At 37.5% G+C, this 27,603-nt stretch overlaps 1 protein-coding gene across 6 annotated transcripts in view; it reads right to left on the bottom strand.

The window, feature by feature from the left end:
• The window catches only part of CKAP5 (cytoskeleton associated protein 5), a 95,181-nt gene that overhangs the window by 39,428 nt on the left and 28,150 nt on the right, over positions 1–27,603 (bottom strand). For all 6 annotated transcript variants that reach the window (XM_023653981.2, XM_070229403.1, XM_023653980.2 and 3 more), the window contains exons 2-16: positions 26,541–26,634; positions 25,851–26,044; positions 24,197–24,403; positions 21,153–21,324; positions 20,400–20,532; positions 20,072–20,172; positions 17,923–18,036; positions 12,711–12,815; positions 9,852–9,941; positions 9,574–9,738; positions 8,897–9,025; positions 8,221–8,403; positions 1,718–1,831; positions 1,319–1,429; positions 258–350 (exon numbers count right to left, since the gene is read on the bottom strand). In XM_023653981.2, the coding sequence (XP_023509749.2) occupies positions 258–350; positions 1,319–1,429; positions 1,718–1,831; positions 8,221–8,403; positions 8,897–9,025; positions 9,574–9,738; positions 9,852–9,941; positions 12,711–12,815; positions 17,923–18,036; positions 20,072–20,172; positions 20,400–20,532; positions 21,153–21,324; positions 24,197–24,403; positions 25,851–26,044; positions 26,541–26,597 (1,968 nt within the window). In that variant the 5' untranslated portion in view covers positions 26,598–26,634. The remainder of the gene's footprint in view (positions 1–257; positions 351–1,318; positions 1,430–1,717; positions 1,832–8,220; positions 8,404–8,896; positions 9,026–9,573; positions 9,739–9,851; positions 9,942–12,710; positions 12,816–17,922; positions 18,037–20,071; positions 20,173–20,399; positions 20,533–21,152; positions 21,325–24,196; positions 24,404–25,850; positions 26,045–26,540; positions 26,635–27,603) is intronic.

Below are 27,603 nucleotides of genomic sequence, written 5' to 3' on the forward strand. Positions count from 1 at the left end.
GCATACATACAAATTACACAAACAATATATATAACATTTATATATAGAAATTCCTAATTGCACAAAGTTATAGTTATGTGTTTAATCAAAATGCACACATTCCACTGTTCATTTAAAATTAGATGACACATTGGTTGATGGAAAAAAAAAAAGACTAGCTAAAAATCATTACCAAAACTATACCTCTATATTACTCCATTGGATGATATAATGAAGTGACTTCAACAAAAGATATTAAATCTCCAATTAAAAAATACCTGAAAATTAGTTTCTTTCCATCCGGGTTTCTTGGCCAGCATCCTCACTAATGCCTGGCATGGCATTTCAGTTCTGTCCATGAGTTCAACAGCCTTGAAGTAGAAGAGAGTAGGAGAGTTATGCATTAACAATGAGTTCCAAGGAAAGAGCACATCCCCAAATGAAGGAAGTGGCTCCCTCTGAAGGAGGGAGGAGAACGGAAATGAGGGTTGTGGACCGAGCTTATACAGTTTCTGTTACAATGTTTCTTAAGTTGGCTCTTTGAAATATGGTTGTTCCATTAACATCATTTAAACTTTTCTTTTTCACATTTCAAGAATTCACAATAAACTGCTCCAAGGAAAGTAACAGAAACAGTTTTTGTTTGCCTAATGTGTGGCAGAAACTGCTTACACATATTTTGACTTATTTGATTTTCCTAAAAACATAGCAAAGTAGGGTAGGTTAGAAGTGGTTAAATATGAAATTTCAAAGATCCACAACTCAGGTCTAAACCTGATGCGTGGCAGACGTGGGACTGGAAGCCACGTCTCCTGCCTCAAATCCCAGCGCTCTTTCAGTTTCTCCACACCCTTCCTCGTTAGAATCACAGGATATACATCAAAATGAACTATTGTGCTCCTTTCCAACACAGAGTTTTGAAAGGAGCTTCTCATATCAAGTGATAATGTCTGTTGTTCCAATAATCATGACAACAAAGAGGGAAATACAGAAAAGGATGAGGGGTGGTTTAATTGGAGAGATCTCTTTGCCTAGTAAGTCTAATGAACAAACACTGTAATAGTAAAATTCATCTAAACCTTATAACTCAGAATAAACACTTCTCTGGAGTAAGTACTACGTTATGAGCTTAGAGAAGCCACAGAAAGCAGACGTTGAAAGATAAACATCACACAGCTAAACAAACCAATAAAAAACTCCACCTCCTCCTTAGTTAATATCCTGGAACATGTTCACTGGTTATAAAACACAGCAATTAGGACAGTCCTTCATTTGTCAATTTCCTCACTTCTATGGAATGTAGTTTTCTTTCACGCTCAACTCATCCCTAAGCACCTACCTTCTGGAACTCTTCCATACAGGCCAGCCTTTCCTTCCAGTTACTGCTATCCAGAAGCTGTATACACGTAGCAGGAAGGACAGCTGAAGCTTTTTCTTCACATACTTCTATCTGCAACACACAAAAACGTTTACATTAACAATTGTTTAAGGAAACAGATGGTGAGAACATAAAAATACCCCAGCCAAAACTACAAGAACACTCCGCTAGGGATACTATGGTATCTGAGGCTGCTATTATACTACCATAAAGGGGAAGTTTGTTCAAGGCAGTTTCAAGAAGCAAAAGATATCAATTAACTATATTTTGTAGAACTCAGGCAAGAAAGAACTCAAGCCTTCTCATAGGTATTGACTTTCCATGGTTTTATGAGCTTGAGGCAAACTGTGTCATACTGACCGAGAGCTCAGGCTCCACTATTTCTTTGGTCTCCACTCCTTTCTTGTTCTTGGTTCCAATGCTCCCTGTGCCTCCTGGTGCAGCTGGTTTCCCCTTCTTAGGTGGCCCACCAGCCTGAAAGCAAATTAAAAAAAATTAAACCATTTAAGGATTTAGAACAGTGGTTCTTAAACTCTTTTGGGGCCAGAGACTCCTTGAAAATTTGACTAAAATGAGGGATCACCCAAACAACAAAAAACATATTTAGCAGTTTCAAGGACAGACAGACTTCCTGAAGATCACTGACGGAGGAATCTGCAGACCCCACATTAAGAACTTCTAAATCAGACTGAACCAATGAGATAAATGAAGTCAGAATGATGGCCTGGAATTATATTTACAGATTAATTTGAGAATTAATGTTTGATGCCTTTAAACATCTCTAAATCTTTCCTACACTAGTAAAAGACAGTTTCTAAGTTATAACATTTACTCAATACTTAACCACAAGGTGCTCCAGTAACAGGAGAACGTATCACTCATTGTAGAAGTATCTAATTAGTGAAGGAAAAGAGGGCTTGTTATGGCAATCTTGGTGAGGGTTCTGATTACACTGAAGATGGCCATCTCACTGAATCTTTTATTGTTTTAGTAATTTTTCAGTGACCTGCTTGGGTTTTCCAAGTATATGATCATATAATCTAAAAAAATGATGATTTCGCTTTTTTCTTCTTAACACCTTATTCTTTTGTCTAATTATAGAACCTTATTAACAATAATGGTACCAGCACGCATTTTGTTTTACTTCTCACATTTTACTAGGAATACTCCTAGCACGTCATCATTATTATGCATAATGCTGACTTTTGGTTTGCTATGTCTACTGTACTCTGTAGATCTATTACTATATATTTAATCATGTGAACATAACCATCTATTTCTATGTGCTTAAGAATTTTCAGCAAGAAGATATGCTGAAATTTACTATATTCCTTTTCAATGTGTGAAATTAGATTTCTTTTGATCTATAAATTTAGTAAATATTCTAATATTTATATCTAAACATCCTTGCAATGCTGGAATAAACTTCAGTTGGTCATACTTTTTATTGTGCCCACTGGATTCTATCTGCTATTTAAATATCTTGATTTAAATGTATTTCACCCCAGCTTTGAAAGGTCATAAGAAGACAGCAGTTTATCACAAGGTACACAGCCAACAGCAGTAACATTATTAACATGGCAACACATGTCGTTGTTTACATTGTTCCCTCTATTTATTTTGGGTATTTATCAAGCAATGCCCAAATCTATAGGAAGAGATAAAATGACAGAGGACCAAATTAGTCTTCAACACCCCGACTTAATCCAAAACTAATGTTACCTTGAACCTATTTTGAGCTTTCAAGGTGCAATTAGCAAAACAAAGATGCTGGTTTTAAATCATATGGAAACCTCTAATACTTGCCAGCTCATTTTAGCAGTATGATTTTGTTGGTTCCTAATAACAATCCCATAGACATTTAATTGTTTTCTAACTCTAAAAACAGAAAATTCTCTACTCTTTGATTAACTAGAACACCTCTTCTGGATCCTTTACTGTAATAGCACTCTCTAGAGGGGTACCTCAATTAATAAATCTGCTTATCTTCTTTTTTTTAATACATTATTATTTACTTATTCCCAAAAATCAAGCAGCAGAGTTCTACACACGAGAACATACATAACTAAGGAATATGGTCTTTTTTCTTTTACTATGTTAACCAATTTTTTTAGTTTATGCATTTCATAACCTATTTTTATTTTTTTAGTTGAGGTTGATAGTTTACAACATTGTGAAATTTCAGTTGTACAATATTATTTGTCAGTCATCATATAAATGCACCCCTGCGCTCCTTGTGCCCACCTCCAAACCCCCTCCCCCTGGTAACCATAAACAGTTCTCTTTGTCCGTGTGTTTGTTTATCTTCTGCACATGACTGAAATCATACAATGTTTGTCTTTCTCTGTCTGGCTTATTTTGCTTAATGTAACATCCTTGAGGTCCATCCATTTTGTTGCAAATGTGGCAACTTTGTCCTTTTTTTTTTTTTTAACTTCTAATTAAGATTATGATAGTTTACAGCCTTGTGAAATTTCAGTTGTACATTATCATTAGTCACATTGTAGGTGCACTACTTCATCCTTTGTGCCCTGCCCCCCCCCCCCCCCCCCCCCCCCCGGCAACCGCTTTCCCCTGGTAACCACCAATCAGTTCTCTTTGTCTCTCTGTTTAACTTCCACCTATGAGTGGAGTCATACAGAGTTCATCTTTCTCTATCTGGCTTATTTCACTTAACATAATACCCTCAAGGGCCATCGATGATGTTGTGAATGGGACGATTTTATCCTTTTTTATGGCTGAGTAGTATTCCATTGTGTATATATATACCATATCTTCTTTATCCAATCATCAGTTGATGGGCACTTAGGTTGCTTCCATATCTTAGCTATTATAAATAATGCCACGACGAACATAGGGGTGCATGGGACTTTTGGAATTGCTGATTTCAAGTTCTTTGGATAGATACTCAGTAGTGGGATGGCTGGGTCATAAGGTATTTCTATTTTTAACTTTTTGAGAAATCTCCATACTGTTTTCCATAGTGGCTGCAACAGTCTGCATTCCCACCACCAGTGTGTGAGGGCTCCCTTTTCTCCACCACCTCTCCAACGTTTGCTATTTTTTGTCTTGGTGATTATAGCCATTCTAACAGCTGTAAGGCAGTATCTCAGTGTAGTTTTGACTTTCATTTCCCTGATGATAGCAATGTTGAACATCTTTTCATGTGCCTATTGGCCATCTGTATATCCTCTTTGGAAAAATGTCTGTTTATATTCTCTGCCCATATTTTGACTGGGTTGATTTTTGTTGCTCAGTTGTGTGAGTTCTTTATATATTAGAGATTAACCCCTTGTTAGATATATAATTTGCAAATATTTTCTCCCAGTTGGTGGCTTGTCTTTTCCTTTTGTTCATGGTTTCCTATGCCTTGCAGAAGCTCTTTAGTCTGATGGAGTCCCACTTTTTCTTTTGCTTCCCTTGTCCGAATAGACATGGTATTCAAACAGATCCTTTAAAGATTGATGTCAAAGAATGTACTGCCTATATTTTCTTCTGGGAGTTCTATGATTTCAGGCCTTATTTCAAGTCTTTGATCCATTTTGTTTATTTTGGCATAAGATAATGGTCTACTTTCATTCTTTTGTATGTGGCTGTCCAGTTTTCCCAACAGCATTTATTGAAGAGACTTTCCTTTCTCCATTGTATGTTCTTAGCTTCTCTGTCGAGGGTTAGCTGTCCATAGATGTGTGGCTTTATTTCTGGGCTTTCAATTCTGTTCCATTGATCCGTGTGTCTTGTTTTTGTACCAGTACCACGCTGTTTTGATTACTATAGTTTTGTAGCATACTTTGAAGTCAGGGATTGTGATATCTCCAGCTTTGTTCTTTTTCCTCAGGATTGCTTTAGCTATTTGGGGTCTTTTGTTGCCCTGTAGAAATTTTAGGATTCTTTGCTCTACTTCTGTGAAGAATGTGATTGGGATTCTGATTGGGCTTGCACTGAATCTATAGATTGCTTTAGGTGGTATGGATATTTTTTTTTTTTTTTTGAGGAAGATTAGCCTTGAGCTAACATCTGTGGCAATCTTCCTCTATTTCATATGTGGGACACCTGCCACAGCATGGCTTGACAGGTGGTGTGTAGGTCTGTGCCCAGGATCTGAACCGGTGAACCCTGGGCCACCGAAGCAGAACATGTGAACTTAAACACTACACCACTAGGCTAGCTCCAGTATGGACATTTTAACTATGTTTATCCTTCCAATCCATGTGCATGGAATATCTTTCCATTTCTTTATGTCGTCATCCATTTCTTTCAGTAATTTTTTTTTCCCCCGAGGAAGATTGGCCCTGAGCTAACATCTGCACCCATCTTCCTCTATTTTATATGTGGGGCATCTGCCATAGCACGGCTTAATAGGAGTGCGCGAAATTTTTTTTTTTTAAGGAAGATTATCCCTGAGCTAACTACTGCCAATCCTCCTCTTTTTGCTGAGGAAGACTGGCCCTGAGCGAACATCCATGCCCATCTTCCTCTACTTTATACGTGGGACACCTTTTGTCAAGTGGTACCACGTCCGCACTCGGGATCGAACTGGCAAACCCCAGGCCGCCAAGAAGTAGAACGTGTGAATTTAACTGCTGTGCCATCGGTCTGGCCCATGCAACTGATTTTTTTGTAAGTTAATTTTGTACCCTGGTGAGAGTGGGCACCCTTGTCTTGTTCCTGTTCTCAGAAGAATGGCTTTCAGTTTTTTCCCATTGAGTATGTTGGCTGTGGGTTTGTCATATGTGGCTTTTATTATGTTGAGGTACTTTCCTTCTATAGCCATTTTATTCAAAGTTTTTATCATAAATGGATGTTGGATCTTGTCAAATGCTTTCTCTGTGTTTATTGAGATGATCATGTGGTTTCTGTTCCTCATTTTGTTAATGTGGTGTATCACACTGACTGATTTGCAGATGTTGAACCATCCCTGCATCCCTAGTATAAATCCCACTTGATCATAGTGTATGATCTTTTTAATGTATTGCTGTATCCAGTTTGCCAATATTTTGTTGAGGATTTTTGCATCTATGTTCATCAACAATACTGGCCTATAATTTTCCTTCTTTGTGTTATTCTTGTCTGGCTTTGTGATTAGGGTGACGTCGGCTTCACAAAATGTGTTAGGAAGTTATTTATTTATTTTTTTTTACAGATGTTTGTTTATTGGCATAGGTTTATTGGCTGATAATGTCCTACTGATCTTTTCAAAAGAGGAATTGAAGGGGCTGGCCCCGTGGCTGAGTGGTTAAGTTCACGCACTCTGCTGCAGGCGGCCCAGTGTTTCGTTGGTTCAAATCCTGGGCGCCGACATGGCACTGCTCATCAGACCACGCTGAGGCAGCGTCCCGCATGCCACAACTAGAAGGCTCCACAACGAAGAATATACAACTATGTACGGGGGGCTTTGGGGAGAAAAAGGAAAAAATAAAATCTTTAAAAAAAAAATTTAAAAAAAAGAGGAATTGAAGCAGGTTGTCCCCGAGCCCCTCACCTTTTTTATTTTTAAAGATTGGCACCTGAACTAACATTTGTTGCCAATCTTTTTTTCCCCCCTTTCCTTCTTTTTCTCCTCCCACAGCCCCCCAGTACATAGTTGTTTATTCCAGCTGTGAGTGCCTCTGGTTGCACTATGTGGGATGCCACCTCAGCATGGCCTGATGAGTAGTGCCAGGTCTGCGCCCAGGATCTGAACCAGCGAAACCCTGGGCCGCCGAAGCGGAGTGTGCGAACTTAACCACTTGGCCACAGGGCCGTCCCCTCGGCTCACCTATTTTTTTAAAAAAAAGAATTCCTCATATGAGAAGGCCAGCTAGCATAGAAGGGTTTAGCAAGGTAAGAAAAAGTCTTAAAGTGTTGTGCCCAGGTCACTGTCCAGAGAGGCAGAAGCTGGTGAGAAAGGAGAAAACAGCTGCCAACTCCCTGTACTAGAATGCTGAAGAGACAGCATCATAAAAAAGAAAGTACACTGACCTACTCTGTAGCTAGAGATACCTGGGTTCAAACCCCAGTTCTGCAATTCGATAGTCATTCAACAAATAGATGTCGAGTCCCTGCTATAAGCCAGAACCTCTTCTATCCATCAAGCGGTGGCAAGATCTCCATCCTTTAAAGTTTATAATAGTGTGGAGAGACAGTAAACAAACAAACAATTGAACAATAAAAATATCAGAGTGAATTTTAAGAGCATGTGTAGGACACTTAACCTTGCTGAGCCTTAGTTTCCTTTTCTGGAAAAACAGGGATCACAAAACACTTATCTCAAGGGTTGTTAGGATGATGAAGTGAGATTATGCAGGTAAAACGCTTCATCAAGTCATGCTCACTAAGCATCATTTCTCTTCCCCTAACTCCATGCTGGGGTTCAGGGTGGGAAAAGAGAATCAACTTTTCGCATCTGTAGTAAATAACTCTATGCTTAAGAGTCCACAGGACAAGTGTTGACTAAGAGAATGCCATATTTGCCCCTGGGCGTTTCTCTCCTCTGCACTGTACAAGGGTAACAAGACTTGGGCTGCCATGGAGACTCGGTGAGGCAATTCAGCAGCATTATTAGCAAAATGACCAAGGTGTGTGTTATTAACGTTATGTGCCTTGCCACATTTTATTTCATTATTTAATGATACTTTCTGATCACTGAAAATGTACTCCTGTACCTTGTTTACCACTTTTATCTCCATTAAAGTTTCAAATAACCAAATGTATTGTTGGAATACTCTGTCTTCATTAACAGATGTTCTGCTGTATTTTGAACGTGGTAATGAGTTTATTTCTCAAATGAAATCCTATTGGAAGGACAGCCATGAACCTGAGATTCAGATCCTACCCCACTAAACTCTAATTTTTAAACCGTATTTTCCAAGTCGTCTATTAACCTTAGTAGCAGGTGCCTTTTTTAAGGGTCCTGGTTTGGGTGCTGAAATGTCTTTTGTGTCCTTATCTCCTGCAGCCCCTGAAGCAGCAGTCCTTCCGGGCCCAGGCTTCAAGTCCTTCTTCTCAGCTGCCAGTCCAGCTTTCTTACCGTGTATTAGCTCTACTTTCTCTGAACATTCTTTGATCTGGAGAATGAAGTTGAGATGAACATCATTAAGACCAACTTTGAAACACAATCACTACATTATTACTTAATAAGTTATCTAAACCACAGCTACATGAGAATTCAGAAAGCAAAGTTTCCTTTTCAACACAGATAAATTATCCAGACTTCCTGACATTTTATTTCTACAAAAATTAGAATTATAGTAAACTTACCATAACCACATTTTTGATATGAGACATATTCATATTTACAAAGGTAATTTGCCAGATATTAGAAACAAATTTATCTTAAAACATTGTTTTCACCTCCTCTACAGATTGGTCACTTAGCTTTATTCTTTTGTTTGTTATAATTTAAAAGATATTTCTACTAATGAATCGCCAGTGGTAAATAAAATAAATTTCATGAGTTGATATGAGCATTTTTGCCTTAATGAAACAGAACAGACAAAACCATAATGCACAGAGACAGGACTATGGTCCAATTTCATTCTAATTCATTACTTAACATACCTTATCAAGCTTGAGTTTGTCCACATCATTTAAGAATGGGTTTACCGCTTTCTCACCAACCACCTTCAAAGCAGTACCCAATGCTTCAAATGCAGCATCTCTGACCTCAGGAGCAGAATCATTGATATGCTATAGTCCGGAAGTAATAAGCAAAATGATCTTAATACAAGGTACTTTAGGTATTGTCAACTTGAGGTTGTTGGATAAAGAATTTGCTTTTTACAATTCACTAAAGCTAAGTATAGCTTTCCTTTTGCCAATTAACAGTTACTTCTTCATAAATTCTTTTTGGGTTAAGGAAACCTCTGGTAATCCATTCAGCAAGTAAGCGCTTCCTTTTCCTCCTACCTTTTATCTAAAATGCCTCACACTCAGATGATCTTCAGATACTTCAAATTGTATGCCTGTGCTTGGTCAGATCAGCTGAACACCGGTATATGCACCAAGTAAGAAACCAAATGTTCAGCTGTTAACGGAATCATAAAGCCAACTTGTGCTTTTCTTTAAGAATAGGAACACATACAGTACAAGAATTTGGATTCAGTTTCCAAAGCTCCTGAACGTCTGCTCCTCAAAAGACCATAATCTACCGACAAACAGTCACTGTACGTAATTAGTAGGAAAAAAGACCTCCCCTAGCTATAAAATATCCCCCCAATTTCAAAGAGAGTCTATACCTTAAGTAGAGCAGCACAAAAGGGCTTCAGCAAGCTCTTTGGCAGGGTAGAAGCAGTGCAGTGGCGGAAGCTTCTTGCAATAAAAAGAGAGGTCTGCTGCTTGATGGTTGGGTTTTTATTATCCATTACTGCTAAAACATCCTCACTGATGTTCTGTAGTGTGGTCTGTAGAAAGAAAATGTGGTCAATCAGTTTTTGTCAACTGTAAAGAACAATCAAAGTATTACACTGACAAAATTCACTTTAGACAAAAGCGCAAACTCATACTGTCAACTCACAGTAAGGAAGATTGCATCAATCGCCTCCTGTAAAGCTTGTACCACTTGAGGCTTCTTCTCTTTGAATTTCTCCAAAATAGTTGGCACAACCTATAAAAGTGAACAGCTGGAATATTATTCACAACAAAAAGGAATGAAGGACTGAGACATGCTCCAAACATGGATGAACCTTGAAAACATTACAGTGAGTCAAAGAAGCCAGTCACAAAGGACTACATGTGTATGATTGCATTTATATGAAATGCCAAATCCATAAAGACAGAAAGTAGATTAGTAGTTGCCAGGGCCTGGGGGGAGGGCAGAAAGGGGACTGAATGCTAACAGGTATACGGTTTCTTTTGGGTTGGTGAGAAAGTTCTGGAATTAGATAGTGGGGATGGTTCTACAATCTTGTGAATATTCTAAAACCACTGAATTATACACATGAAGAGGATGAATATAATTTATAGTATGTAAGTTACATCTCAATAAAGCTGTTATTAAAACAATGTTTGGTTCTAACAAAGCAAATAAAAAAGTGAACATCCAAGTTGGATAAAAAGTCATTTTCTTTCTTGAAGGGCACAGGAATCTTATACTGGAACAACTGAGGGTTCCCATTCGGCACCACCGCAGTAGGGCTTCTCAACCTTTTTCTGCTTCTATACCTTATATGCACCCATTTCTATCAATAACATCTCTCATCAGACAAAATGATTCTCAACGAGGTGCGTTTAGGGCAGGGAAACAGGTAGAGTATACAATTCCTCTTCCCCATCCAAGATTCTGATATACCTCACTGGATTGCGATGTCTCCTGTGCCTTCACCATGCTAAAGAAAGAGTACCAGAAATTACAGCAATTTTGATCAGTATTGTATCTTCTTATTCAAGTATTAAGTTTAGGTGAGTAAAGTTGGAATTTTTATAACTTTTATTTTATCTTGTACACTATCACTAATTCATTAAATATTTATTAAATGCCTAACATATCTATTGAGTGCCAGGTACTGTGCTGGCAGGCAAATTAAAGTTGTTTTTTTAAGGTCCAAAAGATATAGCCAAGCCCAGTGGCATCCAAAAACAAATGTTTTTCAATATTTCACAGAAGTAACACAGACCAGAAGGAATATGGTTTCCATGGAGAAACAGAAAGACTTTTTAATACTAGGAGTTAGTTATAAACTTGAAAATCCAGATATTTTAATGACTATAAAGCTAAAGTTCACTTTTATATATATTGCCAGAAAAGACAGCTTACAAATAGTTAAAGAAAACCAAGCTGAACCACTAACATGCTTGATATCAAACACTGGATATGACACAGTTTTAAGGGGGGAAATATCCCACACCATAAAGCACGGGAGACATCCTTTAAGACACAAAACAAAACGTCAAAGCCCAAATGAGAACTCGAACTAGAGGACATAATTTAGTATGCATTCAAATGTATTTTTAAAATTGTTTTCTAGAAAGCTTGAAAAGTTATCCCTAATACAAAAGTATAAAATACTCTAGTAAGTAATACAAAATTGACCAAAAGCTAATTAAAACACTGATCACATATACAAACACATCCATATTATGTAAGAAATATTGATTGCTATAAAAAATTGATTATAAATTTACTCCAATTTATGATTTACATGTCTAAGGGTTTTACTTACCTTTATTTTTATTTCCCTAGTAACAAGCTAGTCATGATTTATTTCTATTTGGAAGGTCTTCTTTTTTTTCAGTTAAGTTCTGTGAAATTATTTTTAATGCTATGAGTAAGTGAGCTCTAAATACCATAACTAAGTGAAGTTAGAAACTAGCTTCACAAAATAAAACTGACACATGAGTATGGACTATTAGGAGACTCTGAAGTCAATCTAGTCAAATGATCAAGTGGCTTAGCAAGTTAAACCTGAAAATTCAGTATGGTCAATTTTCAGGATGCTGAACCATTCTAAGTAATTCAGATCCGATTTAGAGGCCAACTAATAGATGCCACAGTTAACAAAATCATCTCAGTTTATTAAAACTGCTACTAAGCTTGATTGCTTCCAAATTTATACAAAGAAAACAGTATATTCAACAAATGTCTCCAGTCAGATTTTCTTAGAATAAATTAAACTGATATATCACCAACAGTGGAACCTATATAAATGTCTCAAGTGTATGTTATTTTTTAAAATAGGAAAACACTATAAAATACATTTTCTATATTAATCACACTTCAAGTTTTATATTGCCTTTCCTACTCTCATTTTTACTCTGTCCTGGTTATCACAAGTTTTATTTTATCCTGTTATACTGTATATAATGGTGTAAGAACAAAGCAAGATGTTAATAAGAACTAATAAGCAAATCAACCAAACTAAGTAATTTAGGCCGAGTGCCTGATTGTCTACATAAAGCTAATTAATTTAGTTATAACTGACATCTTTATTGACATGTTGTGAGGAGCTTTGCTCAGTATTAATAAGATTTAGAGAGAAATTTACTTTGCCCAAAATATAAAGATCTATGCCAAAGTGCTGTTTTAAAGCAAGCTAGCCTGCCACTCTCTCTCCTTTTTTTTTTTTTTTTTGGGTGAGGAAGATTGGCCCTGAGCTAATGTCAGCTGCCAATCTTCCTCTTTTTTTTTCCCCCTCCCCAAAGCCCCAGTACATAGTTGTATATCCTAGCTGCAAGTCCTTCTAGTTCTGCTATGTGGGGTGCTGCCTCAGCATGGCTTGATGAGGAGTGCAGAGGTTAGTGCCCAGGATCCAAACCAGCGAACCCTGGGCTGCCGCAGCAGAGTACACAAACTTAACTGCTATGCCACCAGGCCGACCCCTAGCCTGCCATTCTTGATAACACTGTTGATTTGTATCCAAAAAAACCTGTTACTTACGTGTCCTGCATATTGTCCAAATTTCTTCCTTAGCCCAACAGCCAGGCCAGTAAGACATTTTGCTGCCAAAGCCACCAACATAACATTGGTGTCCTTTCCAACAACCTACAAAGGGGGAAAGAGAATACAAAATAGTCACAGCCCTGTAGAAGAGAAGAGAAAACTTATTCTTAAAAGAACTCTGAAAGCAATTATGCGAATGGATACCAATTTTGTCTCCTACGTAAGAGGAAGATTCTTCTTTGACGACAGCAAACTTGGAAGCTTCCTTTCATGATGCTTAGTCTCCCACCTGAAGGTTCTAACAACAAAATATACATAGAACCACAGCCTCAAATTGCTACCTCTCCTTTAGTGGTGGTCTGGACTGCCACGCTGCACAACAGTGCAGGAGGTGACTCTGATAACAGCAGAGAAGCTGGAGGCCTGCTGGTTTTGCTTTGGGGCAGGGACACCACAGGGCAGCAGTTCTAACATTTACACCCAAGGAGCGCCAGTAGAAACTGTTGTAGGCACCTTCAAGTAGTCCACGGGGACTCTAAATTGCAAATGCCAATGCAACCATTCCTCTGAGGGAGCTTCTGGCCTCGCAGCTGCCAATTTAGTTCCTAATGATCATCAAGTTTGCACTCAGAGTCTCTCAGCAGGGACTCCTCCAGCATTGTTTATACCACCACCCTCCTGTACTACACTCCACAAAGCCTAGCACCTAGCAAAACTCCCAGGTAATAGCCGCATCTGTGTCAATTTAGGAAGACAATGACTATGCCTGGTTCCTTTATTGTGGTATAGTGCCCAAGTCAGCTGGTGTTAAAAAGCTGCTTTAATTTTAAGTGCCCAAACCCTTGTTTTTTCAGTCTTCTTCCAGGTAGAAGCAATGTTTCCATTATACTTTGCATTTTTTTTTTTTTTAAAGATTTTATTTTTCCCTTTTTCTCCCCAAAGACCCCCAGTACATAGTTGTATATTCTTCGTTGTGGATCCTTCTAGTTGTGGCATGTGGGACGCTGCCTCAGCGTGGTCTGATGAGCAGTGCCATGTCCGCACCCAGGATTCGAACTAACGAAACACTGGGCCGCCTGCAGCGGAGCGCGCGAACTTAACCACTCGGACACGGGGCCAGCCCCCTACTTTGCATTTTTTTTTAAATTTTCTTTTTTCCTTGCTGAGAAAGATTGGCCCTGAGCTAACATCTGCTACTAATCCTCCTCTTTTTGCTTGAGGTAGATTTGCCCTGAGCTAACAACTGTGCCAATCCTCCTCTATTTTGTACGTGGGTTGCTGCCACAGCATGGCTGCCAATGAACAGTGTAGGTCCGTGCCTGGGAACCAAACCTGGGCCACCAAAGCAGACTGGGCCAAACTTAACCACTAGGCCACAGGTTTGGCCTGCTACCTTGGATTTTATCTAGTCTCCAAGATCGGGTATTCCATAAGCAGAACACTTCATCCTAGATTCCCTGAATTAAACGACCCCTAATACATAGCATGCAAGGAAGTTCTAGCTGGCACCCATAAGCACTCCCTGAGCACTGAGGAGTAAAAATTTAAGAGATGAGATTAACATTTATTAAAAACAAATTAGACACCATAATTTTATAGGCGTTTTATAATCCTTATTTCATCTAATTTTCACCCAAACCCTATAAAAGTAAGTATTATCTCAATTTTGCAGATTTCAAAAATCAAATAGAGATTAACTTGCTCAAGGTTATAGAGCCAGCCAACAGTAGTGCTGTGATTCAAACCAAGGTCTCTTTTGACTCCAAAGCTTTTTGCTCTCTTTACTAAAGGATATTCTCCCTCCAAACTCATGCTATGGCAAATTCATTTTCCTAATGAGAAGAGGAGATCAGGGTCCTAACAAACATTTTGTTAAATCTCTAATTACTATAAAACTATGGTCCAAAAATATTAAATAGAAAATGAAAAAGAGACCACAGTCACATACCTTTTATTAGGATTGTTCTATTTTATTTATTTATTTTTTGAAGGAAGATTAACCCTGAGCTAACTGCTGCCAATCCTCCTCTTTTCTCTGAGGAAGACTGGCCCTGAGCTAACTGCTGCCAATCCTTCTCTTTTCTCTGAGGAAGACTGGCCCTGAGCTAACATCCATGCCCATCTTCCTCTACTTTATAGATAGGACGCTTACCACAGCATGGGGTGCCAAGCGGTGCTATGTCTGCATCCGGGATCTGAACCGGCGAACCCCGGGCCGCCGAAGCGGAATGTGCGCACTTAACCACTGTGCCACCGGGCCAGCCCCTGTTCTATTTTACTATTAGTTATTGTTGTTAATCTCTTACTGTGCCTAATTTATAAACTATATGTATATGTATGTATAGGAAAACACAGTACATATAAAGTTTGGTACTGTCCATGGTTTTAGGCATCCAGTGGGGGTCTTGGAATGGAGACCCTGCAGTTAAGGGGGGGACAACTGTAACATACATATGAAGTTTGTGTGTTTACATATAAGTAAAATCACATAAAAATTTTTAAAAATTTCATGTTAATTTATACAACTGAGGTTAACTTTTCACTGTTTTAAATATTTTAGCCACAAAATTAAGTTTCTTCTTACTTGTTTCTAGCCTTGAATTGATTGCTCCCACTCCACCATGTCAAGAGGGAAAGAAGTTTCTCCTGCTACTCTAGAGCTCACAGATATCTATTGTCTGTGTCTACCTAGTAACAAACTCCATGATCCTCTCTACATAGAACACAGTGAGAGATTAGATTTATATTCACAATGCCAATGGAAATCACAGAACAGTCTTTATTTGAATAGCTAATTTCCTAAGAAAATGCAGGAAGAGAACATCAATTAATATTCCTTATCATCAGATAAAAAATAAAAGCTTTGATTTGAGGCATTGAGAATTCGGGCACAGAGCAATAAGATTCCTGATAAAAATTCCATGCCAGGCCACTTAGTAGTTTAATGACCTTAGATACTTTCCTTGTTTACGTCTTGTTTCCCTCATTTGTAAATCTGAGTAATAAAATCTATCTCTCAAGGTTGTTGAGAAGTTTAATTGATGTCAAATATTGGGAAAAGTTCTTTGTAATATTTCCTGGTAGTAGATGTTATATTTAAGGAGACAAATATGGTTAATCAGATGAATTGTACTGCCTTTGAAATTAGCTGTTATGACAACTGAAAATTCCAGGTCTGTCAATTTGACATTAAACAGGGTTTCAGCTTCAGATATAAATACACCTAAGTGATTCAGGTTTTGGAGATGCATTAAATTCGAAATAAAATGATAAAAATCAGGGGGAAAAAATTATATGCCAGAACTTAGAGAGAATCTAAAGTTCTCTTCAAGGCCACTAGAATCTCATTTCCCTTCTCTTAGCCTTCTACTCTTCCTCTTTCCTCCCAGGCTCCGGGTTGGTGAAACCTCTTTCCTCGGGGCAATTCCCTTTTAATTAATCTTGCCTAAGTCTGTGGCTTCAAGATGGAGGGCTGATGACTAAACAAAGATTTTGACAAATCATATCCCTGCTTCCAAATCCCACTAGGAGGAAAGCATAGGAAGGCTGACTATGAGAAAACACAGTCCATCCTCATTATTCACGGATTTCCTATTTGCGAATTCCCTTCCTGTTAAAATTTATTTATAATCCCAAAATCAATACTTGTGGCACTTTCCTGGTCATTCACAGACAAGCACAGGGCTGTGAAAAATCTGAGTTGCCTGATGTGCACATTCCCAGCTGAGACTGAACAAATCTGCCTTCTTTCAGCTCTCATGCTGTAAACAAGCATCTTTTTCATGGTCTATTTAGTGATGCATTTTTTTGCACTTTTGCACTTTTTCTTGATGCTTTCACTGTTTACAATGGCCCCCAAATGTAGTGCTGAAGCACTGTCTAGCATTCCTAAGTGCAAAATACATGTGTTAGATGAAGCTTTGTTCGGCCATGAGTTATTGCGCTGTTAGCCGTGAGTTCAATCTTAATGAATGAAGAGTATATATTAAATAAGGTCTCTTCAAACAGAATAAAACAAGGTTATGTATTGATTGGTTGATGAATATGTTGTGACCAGAGGGTCGCAGGACCCTAACCCTCGGTTTCCCCTGGGAGCAATGGTTCAGCACTCGCTAACTCAGTGTTCTGGTAACTTCATAGAACATAACTACCATGAATAATGAGAATTACTGTACTTACATGTGTATATAATTAAAGATTAACCTCTCCCCCCCCAACATTCTAATCCTCTGTAATTTCAGGCCGAGAAGCAAACGAAACAAAGTTTTCAACCTTGCAGTATTCAAGGAGATGTCTTCAGAGTTTGTTCTTAAGCTCTATTAACTACAGCCACAGTGTTTGATCTGTATTTTCAGATGTTATGAAAAGCCATTATACACAAAAATATCCACCTCAATGTTCAACTTGGTTGGACCTAAGCAATACCAAAATAGTATTTACTTTTTATCTTTTTCAAGACTGGCACCTGAGCTAACATCTGTTACCAATCTTCTTCTTTTTTTTCTTTCTTTTTCTTCTCCCCAAAGCCCCCCAAGTACATAGTTGTATATTCCAGTTGTGAGTGCCTCTGGTTGTGCTATGTGGGACGCTGACTCAGCATGGCTTGATGAGTGGTGCCATGTCCGTGCCCAGGATCCGAACCAGCAAAACCCTGGGCCGCTGAAGCAGAGAGCACGAACTTAACTACTTGGCCACGGGGCGGGCCCCAGGAGTGTTTTCTAAAAATATTTCTTTATTTAGTACTTGCCTGCTTTATGACTGACCACATATCCGGACATCCTTTGCTTTACACGCTGACACAATACAGTGTGGCATCATCTGCTAGCTAATGAGAAAACATTCTTCATATTTAATATTTGGTCCATTAAATAGAGCCAATTTAAATTATTCATCCTACAGAATTATAAAACTGGAATACTTGGTTCTAGATCAGCAAGACCCTCTTTTCCTTGAGGTTTGTGCGTGCTATCAAATAGCATTATTTAAAGTCAAAGTGATACTAAACCAAGACTGAAAACCAATCTCTCCAGACTAACCTAGCACAGTCATTTTAAACAATCCTTTAAAAATGAATGCTTATAATTTAAAAACCACCAACAGTGTTCCTTAAATGGCAATGCAGTTGTGATAAAAAAGGATGACTGATGAAGAGAGATTCAACGGCCTAGTCTGTTGTTGGGACATCGACGCTGAAACCCCTCGCACTCACCTTCTTTAAAGCTTTCACTAAATCCGCATAATCGCCTGCTTCCAGCTTGGGGTTTTTCACTAGTACTTCCACAGCCTCCAGGGCTTCTTTTCTCTCCTGCCATTTTTTTGCCTCCTGTAAGACATAATATGATTCACTTGTAGAACAGAAAACAAGACAGCAAAATAAGTTTATTTCTGCCACACTACTAATTCAAAGATATGTAACTATTTTTTGTTTTTAGAAACTTTTTCTAAAGTTCATTAAAAAACAAAACTGCAAAACTGCAACCAATCAGAATGTTTTGTTCATATATATAAAATTTTGTTCATAAATAAGAAGTATTTTCAGAACATTTCATAAACCTAAAGTTCTATAATAAGTAAACAGAATAAGATGCCATAGACTTTTCCTTCTCATTTCCTAGGCAAATGTTAGTAAGCAGGTATAAGAGAAAACATTGATAAAAGCATTTCTAGCACATCTCACAGTGGCACAACTACAGGAGAAAGGAATTTCCATATTGACAACATTAAAGAGACCAGAAAAGAACAATCACGTAACCAACAATCAAAACTGTTCTAATCTTGGAGATTAGCTTTCTAGATTGGGGATACAATGCTAATCCTTTCATTTTTATGGCCATAAAGGAGATATGCTTCATTAGAGATCAAGCAATCATTCAATAACTTAAATATCCACTATTGGAAAGAACTGGAAATACAAAGAAGATGACAAACCCATCACTCTGGAGCAGATTACAGTTCAATTCAATTTATCAAATATCTATTTGTTAGTCAGAAGTTAACAGAATACTCAAATCGCTGATAGCAGAGCTAGGAAGATCTTCAATAAATAACTACTAGGTCATGACCACTATGAAAGAAGTAGTACAAGGGGCCGCCTCTATGGCCTCATGATTAAGTTTGGCGTGTGCTGCTTTGGTGGTCTGGGTTCTGTTCCTGGGTATGGACCTCTACCACTTGTCAGCAGCCATGTTGTGGCAGTGACCCACATACAAAATAGAGGAAGACTGGCACAGATGTTAGCTCTGGGTAAATCTTTCTCAGCAAAAAAAAAAGGAAAAGAAAAGAAAGAGAGAAAGAAGCAGTACAAGATGCTTTGGTAATATAACAAGAGGACTTAACCTAGTTTAAGCTGTCAGGTAGGATCTCCCCTAAAATGTGATGCTAAAGGTGAGACCTAGAAGATAAAGAGGTATTATGAAGTCAGTGGGGGAGAAGCACATTATAGGCAGAAAGAACAGCATATGTTAAAGCCCAGAGTTTGGGGGTGGAAAAAAGTGTCGCACATTTCATTCTGAGAGAAGTTCAGTATGACTGGACCCTGGAGAGAGAGCAATTAGAGATGCAGCTGGAAGGTAAGCGGGGGCCCCAAAGGTGCCATAGATGGCCTCAACGGCCACAGGATGATCTCAGACATCATCTTAAAACCCTTGGAAGTCACTGAGGGGTTTTAATGGCCAATGATACAGGAAGATTTGCATTTTTAAAAATGACATCTCTAATTACATTGTGAAATATTACAGGAAAGAGGCAAGAGCAGAGACGGGAGTCTTAATAAGGAGACTACTGCAGCACGTAAGGCAAGAGATGATGGCAGTGGTTGGGATAACACTGTTTCCCAACTGGGGATAATAACTCTGTCCCTTGGGGTACATTTGGCAAAATCTGGAGACCTTTCTGATTGTCATGACTTCAAATGCTATTACTGATATCTGGTGGATAAAGGCCAGAGATGCTGCTAAACATCCTACAATGCACAGGACAGCCCCCCAAAACAAAGAATTATCTAGCAAAAAAATGTCAACAATGCCAAGGTTGAGAAACCCTGGGGTAAAGCAGGGGCAGTGGGATGGAGAAAAGGAGATGAATTTGAGAGAGAGTTAGAGGTAAAACCAAAAAGATGAGAAAAAGGGAGAAGTCAAGAATAATATCTGGTTTTTGGCAAGACTTGTACAATAAAGTGCTATAGCAGATACTTATACAAAGTAGTATGAGAACAAAGAAGCAGCAGCTGACTCACTTGATTAGGGAAGACTCGGGGTGGAAGGGGGTGCACCAGGAAAAGAGTCCAGCAGCGCATTCTCTAATTATACTCAAGTAACGATTTAAAATGAAATAGATGAAAAAAATTTACCATTACTTACAATTTTGTCATAAAAGTCTTTAGGAAGTTTAGAAAGAATTTCTACTGCTTCCAAAAGCTCATACGCATCTATCTGTGGTACCTCATCACCATCATCACCACCTTCCAGGAGAAAAACAAAACAAACCTTAATTACTTATCAAACAGTTATCAGTCCTTTCATACTCTAGATGAAACCTTGATACAGAAGGGATCAGTTATTAATGCTATGAACTACTTAGATTTTATTAAAAGGCAGTCCTACAAAAGGTGTCTAGTGAACATAGGTTCTTGTGGTAGGACCCATTCTTGCTAATTTTTACAGAAACCAGTGTTTAGAATTGGCTTACCTCCCTCAGCATCACCACCAGCAGCCTGTTGCTGTTCCAATTTAGCTTCTAGTTCTTGCTGGGAACGCAAAAATCGAGTTGGTTTAGGAGCACCTGTTGGCAGTTTGACCCATTCTTCTTCTAGTTCTTTCAACTGCAAACACGATAAAATATTTTAAACATCTACATCTACATCTCTGCCACTAGAGAACAGACTTCACATTTACACTTACTAATATATCAGAACCCAGTTTCTTATTTATGTGGCCCCAACAGGTCAAACAAGAAAAGATAAATTTAAATTGCATACATTTTGTAGCATAAGTAAAACTGACAAATTTACTACACTGAAGATATATGATTAAGCACTGAGAAAAAAGAATAAAATCCACTTTTTAGGACACTCTCATTACTTCATGAATTCAGATACGTTTATATCAGATAGAGTCTCCAAAACCAACTGTACTAATAAAAACAGGTAAAAATGCATTTTGTCTAAACAGATATCAAGTCCTGCCACCCAACAGCATTATAAAGGAATCTTTTAAAAACTGCTATAGATTCAACACTAACATACTGGAGGCCCTGAATGCACGGTATTCAACTTGAGAGGACAAAGTAACAGCAGACACTGTTAGCTATGCTCAGAAAAATCAACTGTTTTCAAAATTAAGAATGAAAAATAGTTATTTGCAAGGACAGGACCTCAACAACAATGACAAGAAGGAAACATCTTCATATTATGCAAAGATAACTAAAAACCTTTGTGCCTACCTGGACAGAGTTTATATTTTGTAATGGGGGTCTCAGAGCATCCCGAATCCATCTGTAAATCTCCACAGCAATTAGTTTGGCTTCATCTCGAACAGCCTTCTCTCGAGACTCAAAGAGTTTTGGCAACACTTTGATAATTGGCTTAAGTAAGACGATTTTAGAACCAAATTCACTAGAAGTGAAAAATTGGAAAAAAAATTGTCAACAAGCAATATGCTTGGGTAAAGTGTTAGCTTTCACCCACTCATACTTCCATACCTACTCATTAACAGAGTTAGATATGTTAACTTTTTTTAAGGGAGCAAAAAAAAAAAAAAAAACTCATAACCAGATCTATGTTTAGATGTCATTCTTCCAAGAATATTATTTAATATCTAGGGTCCAAAATAATATTACCATTTTAAAGCTATCTTTCTAGGTAACCAGACTAGAAATAATTCAAATCTATAAAAGACCAATACTGGTGTAATATCTTAAATATATATGTATATACACATAAAAGCTTAAAAATATAAACAAACCAGTTTCTAAATATTTAGATGAGTGAAATCTACTTTTAACAAACTTTTAATAGTTCTTATAATTATGGTGGTTCACTCAACTCGACAGATCACTATCCTGCCAGTTTGTGTTTCATTCCTGACTTCAAAGCTATCACCTTGTAACTCCAGGCAACTTAAATCTCTCTTTGCTTCAGTTTTTCACAGGAAAAACAGGTGCATTCTGACTTCTTTTAAAAAGGTAGCACATTTAACCTTATATATCTGTCACATATTGTGTTTTTAAGTTTCCAACTGGCCAAATTTAGCTTTCTGATTCACTGCTAACATTTCTGAATAACAAATTCTGAAGCAAGAGAGATTTTTTAGGAAAAAACAGACATTCTGCAGCAGGACCTATAAATATTATTAACCTATTATCTGATATATACAAATTTATCTTGTGCACAAATGCAACAAAATTTTTCAGTAATAGCTACTGACATATTCCAATAGATAAAGGAGGAGACTGTGAAAATACCCTCCCAGGAAAGTGATATTTAACAAGACACCTGGTTGTATAAATAGTTTAGATGTAGGTATCATAACATGGAAATAAACTACATGATCTGCACAACTTCCTTTAAAATCCCTTTTATTTTAATAGAAAAGAACATTTTAACTTGGCTCAGCTGACCTTGAAGACTAAAGAAAAATAAGAACTTACGGGGATGATAAACCGCTCTATTTAGCGATACTCATCATGGTGCCTGAAGAACCTAACATTTGGGATCTCTTAATCTTCCTTTATGTTACTACTGTTTCATCTGAATTTTTTTTATTTCTCTATCCTGGCCTACTTCCAAAAGATATCAAAAAAAACAGATGACGCAGGTCCACATGGAAAATAGACTCCTTAACAAAACAAAACCTAATTTTGATACTAAACATATTACTATAGGAAAAAAAGGGTTCCAGAAGCCCATTTTAAGGGCCACAGAACATATCTGGTCTCCTGAAGCTATCTACGTTAGTGATAGCTCTGGAACCTAGGACTGAACATTTCGGCCCAAGGTTCTTGAAGGTCCCAGAGAGCTGCCTAGTTGCACCACAGATTCTTGAAATTCCTTGAAATCCCTCTACCCAGAGAAAATTACTTTCAACTTTTTGGTATCCATCCTTCCAGACTTTTCTATATGTATATAGATAGACAAACTGACAGATAGAGATACAGATATATTTTACCAAAGTATTCTGAGATGCTTTAGGACAAAGAAAGAACCAGCCAAGGATGGGACTAAACACACGGACATGGCAGACTGAGAAGATATACCTAACTTGTTCTTCTTCTACCCTATTCTCCCAGTCAGCATAAAAATGAAATAACCAGAGCTTATAGCATTCTAGATTAGAAACTTCTAATTTAAAGGTAGAAGAGTATAGTATAATAAATATTTTTATTAAGAGATCCGATACTAAGGACAGAACAGATCTACTAAGACAAGCACGGTCTTGACGACCAAGTCAATTCACTAAATTTCAAAGATGAGAGAATGAGCACACTATTTACTACTCATAAAAACACATGCCAACTATATATACTATAATAGGTTAGAAACAAGGAAAACTTTCTTCAGATTCACGAGAATCTAAGTGAAAGTCAAATTTTATAAAAGAACATTATGAACCAAGCGAAAGACAACATAAAAGTTTAAGACTTATAAATTGAGGATAGTTTAACAAAATTTAAGAATTTTGATACTTTCACATAAGATAAACACCAAAGGAAGCATTTTCTCCAAGAAGGAGGTCATACATGAAATCACAAGAGAGTTGAGTTGGGAAGATCTCTAGGGTTTCACTAGAGCTGCTTTCTAAAGTCCCTCATGTGGATAGTATTGGGACAGGATATCTGATTAGAAGGACTGCCAAATCAGAACAAACTAGTGGTTTGTCTAATTCAGATTTCCATAGCAAATTACAGCCACTTGTTCCTGACAGAGATCCCATTCATGAAAAACTTTACCACGAAACGACGAGAAATTCTAGGGTTGAAAATAACTTATTACATAAGAGTACGAGTTATTTTCTATCTGCTGTTGCTATGTTTCTGTTTAAAAGGCATATAGCATTTGCTTCTACTTTACTAAAAAGGCACCTAAACAAAGATTTGCTTTAGCCAACAAACTGTTTTTAGCCAACACTTGAAAGTCAGAAATTTATGGTTCAGGATAACAAGAGAAAAAGAGCTGCTTAAGTACCCCAAGGGGTGCTTTTCCGTGAAAAGGCCAACTCATAATCCGAGAACAGGTCAGAAATGTCCCCTGCTCATCTTCATTAGAAAGGGATTTAGATAAAATAACCATACAACACACTTAAAGGCTAAAATTACTGAATACAAAGTGTCCCACTTGAGGAACGACTTCAGCTTTTCCAGGTCACTGTTCTGGTTGGTGTGGCATGTCAACTTAAGTCCAGCAGTTTCCATTTCTGTTTAAAGCAGGAACCCAAACTCAATTGAGAAAGTGTAGTTAAGGGAACTAAAGCAAAAAGAAAAGGTCTTACCTTAAGGCTTTCCTCAGCGTCTCTATACAGGCCACTATGATCTTGGGGTTCTTGTTGTCCAGGCCTTTTAGGAGCTCTTCTTGCACAGCCTCTCCCTTCTCAATCTCTATGTACATTAGACAAATCTCAATGCCTAGCTCCTTGGCTTTGGCTTTGGGTTGGTTGAATACTTTACTTACAACACCTGATACAACTTCTCCTGTGGTTCTGTAATATAGATTATAAACAACAACCCCACACACAAAAACATACTTTAGTAGAAAGAGCTGGGAAAAAGTCATGGAAGGGGGCGGGAGGGATACTTTTTAAAATGCTTAGAAATTTTAAAAATTAGAGATATTTATTTTACAGCCAAGAACATTAAAGAAAAACCCACACGAACCATAAAAGCTTAACATGTCACATCACATAATGACAGAGAAGCACCATTTGTGTTTATAAATGTAGAAAATTCAAACAAGAAAGCAAAAATTCCTTGAAATCCCTCTACCCAGAGAAAATTACTTTCAACTTTTTGGTATCCATCCTTCCAGACTTTTCTATATGTATATAGATAGACAAACTGACAGATAGAGATACAGATATATTTTACCAAACTAGGATTACAGAGTTTTTTTGACATTTTTTTAAAAAATCATTTTAAATACTGCTTAGGACAGAAAATTTCTTCACAGAGGGAACAGATATATACCTTTAATAACAAAGGGCTGCTCCGACTCCTTGGCAAGACTTTACAGTAACTTTATTGCTTGCGTCTCTTCTAAATTAAATAAAACCTGTCTACTGGAAATTAGAGGAACTGAGTGGGTTGGGATTACATGCAGCATTTGTCAAAAAAGTTTCCAGTATTATAAGAAAAATGAAATTAAAAAAGCAATGGTCTCACTAATGGCAAGGGAAACTTGGTGACACTGGTTACCCAAACTGTCAAATTAATGACTGCCATTATTGGTATAATCTTTGAAGTCAGTCAAGTATATTTCCTGTGCAATTAAGCCAAGGGTCCCCACTTTTATTTTTGTATGGAAGGTTCCTTTCAATGACATAAAGAGTAGTGTTAGAAAAATCAGGTTTATGAGGTATGGGACAGTGGGTTATTAGAAACCTCTATCATCCGTGGCTCAAGTCAAATAGGCCGAGAGTCACAGAGGTTGTTTAGTTAGCATCACCTCTCATAAGAGATAAAAACGCCTAATAATCACAGGGAGAAGGAAATGTTTCTAAGATCACCTACTGGGAACCCTTGTACAAAAAGATTTTTGTGGGGCCCAAATGTTTTCAGTGAAATTCTGATAATTCCTTTGCATTAACAATCTCAGTTTCTTCTAAAAGTTACTACAGATTTTCCCTCTTAGTTTAGAGTAACTCTCATACAAAAGACTCAAAAGGAAAATCACTTGCTTATCAAACCTTGAAGTAAAAACTCGAGATTTGATTCCTAATTTGCTCCTCTTTAGAGATCTCACGTACCATTTCGATTTCAGCAAGCAGATAAGCACTGAATGAAACAAGTATCAAGGAGCTACGAAAGTAAGAAAATAGTATCTTCTAGAAGTGCTAATAACTAAGGACAGTGATCCATAAATATATATAAATTAATCCACGGAGCACCAGACAGGGTTTTTACCAGAATAGTTGGAAAGAAACTACTTACTTTCCTGCTACATGAGCATTTTCGACATAAACAAGCGCAGCTTCTAATCCTTTCAATTGAACCACTGCATTGGAATCAGTCACAAATTTTTTGATCAATCCTAAATATTTGGACCACTCCGGGCTCTTTTCATCCTTTATTTTCTGGAAGATCTTCAGGGCCTCTTCATACCCACTTAACCTTGCTTTCCATAGCTAAAAGAAAAGCAGTATTTTGAAAAACAAAATTTAATGATATTATTATTATTTCCTGCTCATTTGGGGAGTTGGGGAGAGAGTGACTACCCTTTACCAGGCAGTTTGAACAAAGGACTCCATGATTAGAAACAAAAAAGGAGTTTAAGGAATTCAGATAGTTTTCAAAAAAGATTAGCTACTAAACTACTTCTTCTAAGTGTTTAAGATTTATGACATTCTGCCAAAGTCATCTAGAATTCATAATAGGCCACTACAAATGTATCTCACTTTGTACCCAAGTATTACTAATTCCTTCTTTGTAATACGGCATTAAAGAGGTAACAATTCAAACACGAGAAATCATCTTGCTGAAACTGTCTAACCTCCCAAGTATGCTGTTTTTCAGTTGTATCGTGTAATCATTAGGCAGCTTTATATGTGTGTATATATCACACCGTATATGTGTATAAAACAAGCCAATGACACTGAAGTTTGAATTTTAGCAAAGTCTTACCTTGTGTTCACATTTCTGATCAACTGGCAGTTTCATCCACTCACTGTCATCTCCCATGGTGCTTCCAGTTTCTCCTTAGAATTAAGGGTAATTCCTGCTCAGATAAAAATCGACACCTATTAACTCTAGCAATCAGGTAGTCTCTTAAGACAAAGTAACTTTTCCAAGACTATTATTTCATCATGCATACACCAACAATTCTTTGGTCAAATGCCCATTTAATTCCATTAATAAAACATTTAAAAAGGAAAAGGAGAAAAAAGTCAATCAGAAAGTCTAAATGAATCTAGAAGGGACAGATATTTGTTTAAAAAAAGTGATACTGGGGCTGGCCCAGTGGCGCAGGGGTTAAGTGCACATGTTCCACTTCGGCGGCCCGGGGTTTGCCAGTTCAGATCCCGGGTGCGGACATGGCACTGCTTGGCAAACCATGCTGTGGTAGGCGTCCCACATATAAAGTAGAGGAAGATGGGCACAGATGTTAGTTAGCTCAGGGCCAGTCTTCCTCAGCAAAAAGAGGAGGACTGGCAGCAGATGTTAGCTCAGGGTTAATCTTTCTCAAAAGAAAAAAAAATGATACATATATATTTTCCCAAATAGGAATTTCTTAGATATATGACAAAGCTAGAATGACACTGAAGAGCTGAGCTACTTGGCCTTTTAAGAGGGCAAGAAAAGAGTTTTAAAGAAAGTCATACTTTTAACTGTCAACCTAAAATTCCTTATAGAAAATAACCAACATGGAAAAATCTCGATGCTACTTAGCTTTCTAGCTAATTCTGGTCAATATGACTCTAGTCAATATGTTTATATAAACAAAAAATTAAATCCCTGAATAAACTATTCCTTTATAAACTTTAAACCATTTTTAGTTAGAGGTTTATAGTCAACATTCTTTTAACAATTTTATGCTATTCATTTAGATCACACCTTTTTTTCTGATTATAAAAGTGATGTATGTTAACTGCAGAAAATCTGGAAAGTATAGAAAATATATAGGAAGGAAAGTATTAAAACATAATTTTACCACCAATTAGTAACCATGATGAACACTGAAGTGCGT

The sequence above is a fragment of the Equus caballus genome, chromosome 12 (assembly GCF_041296265.1).
Source record: "Equus caballus isolate H_3958 breed thoroughbred chromosome 12, TB-T2T, whole genome shotgun sequence".
Classification (NCBI taxonomy): domain Eukaryota; kingdom Metazoa; phylum Chordata; class Mammalia; order Perissodactyla; family Equidae; genus Equus; species Equus caballus.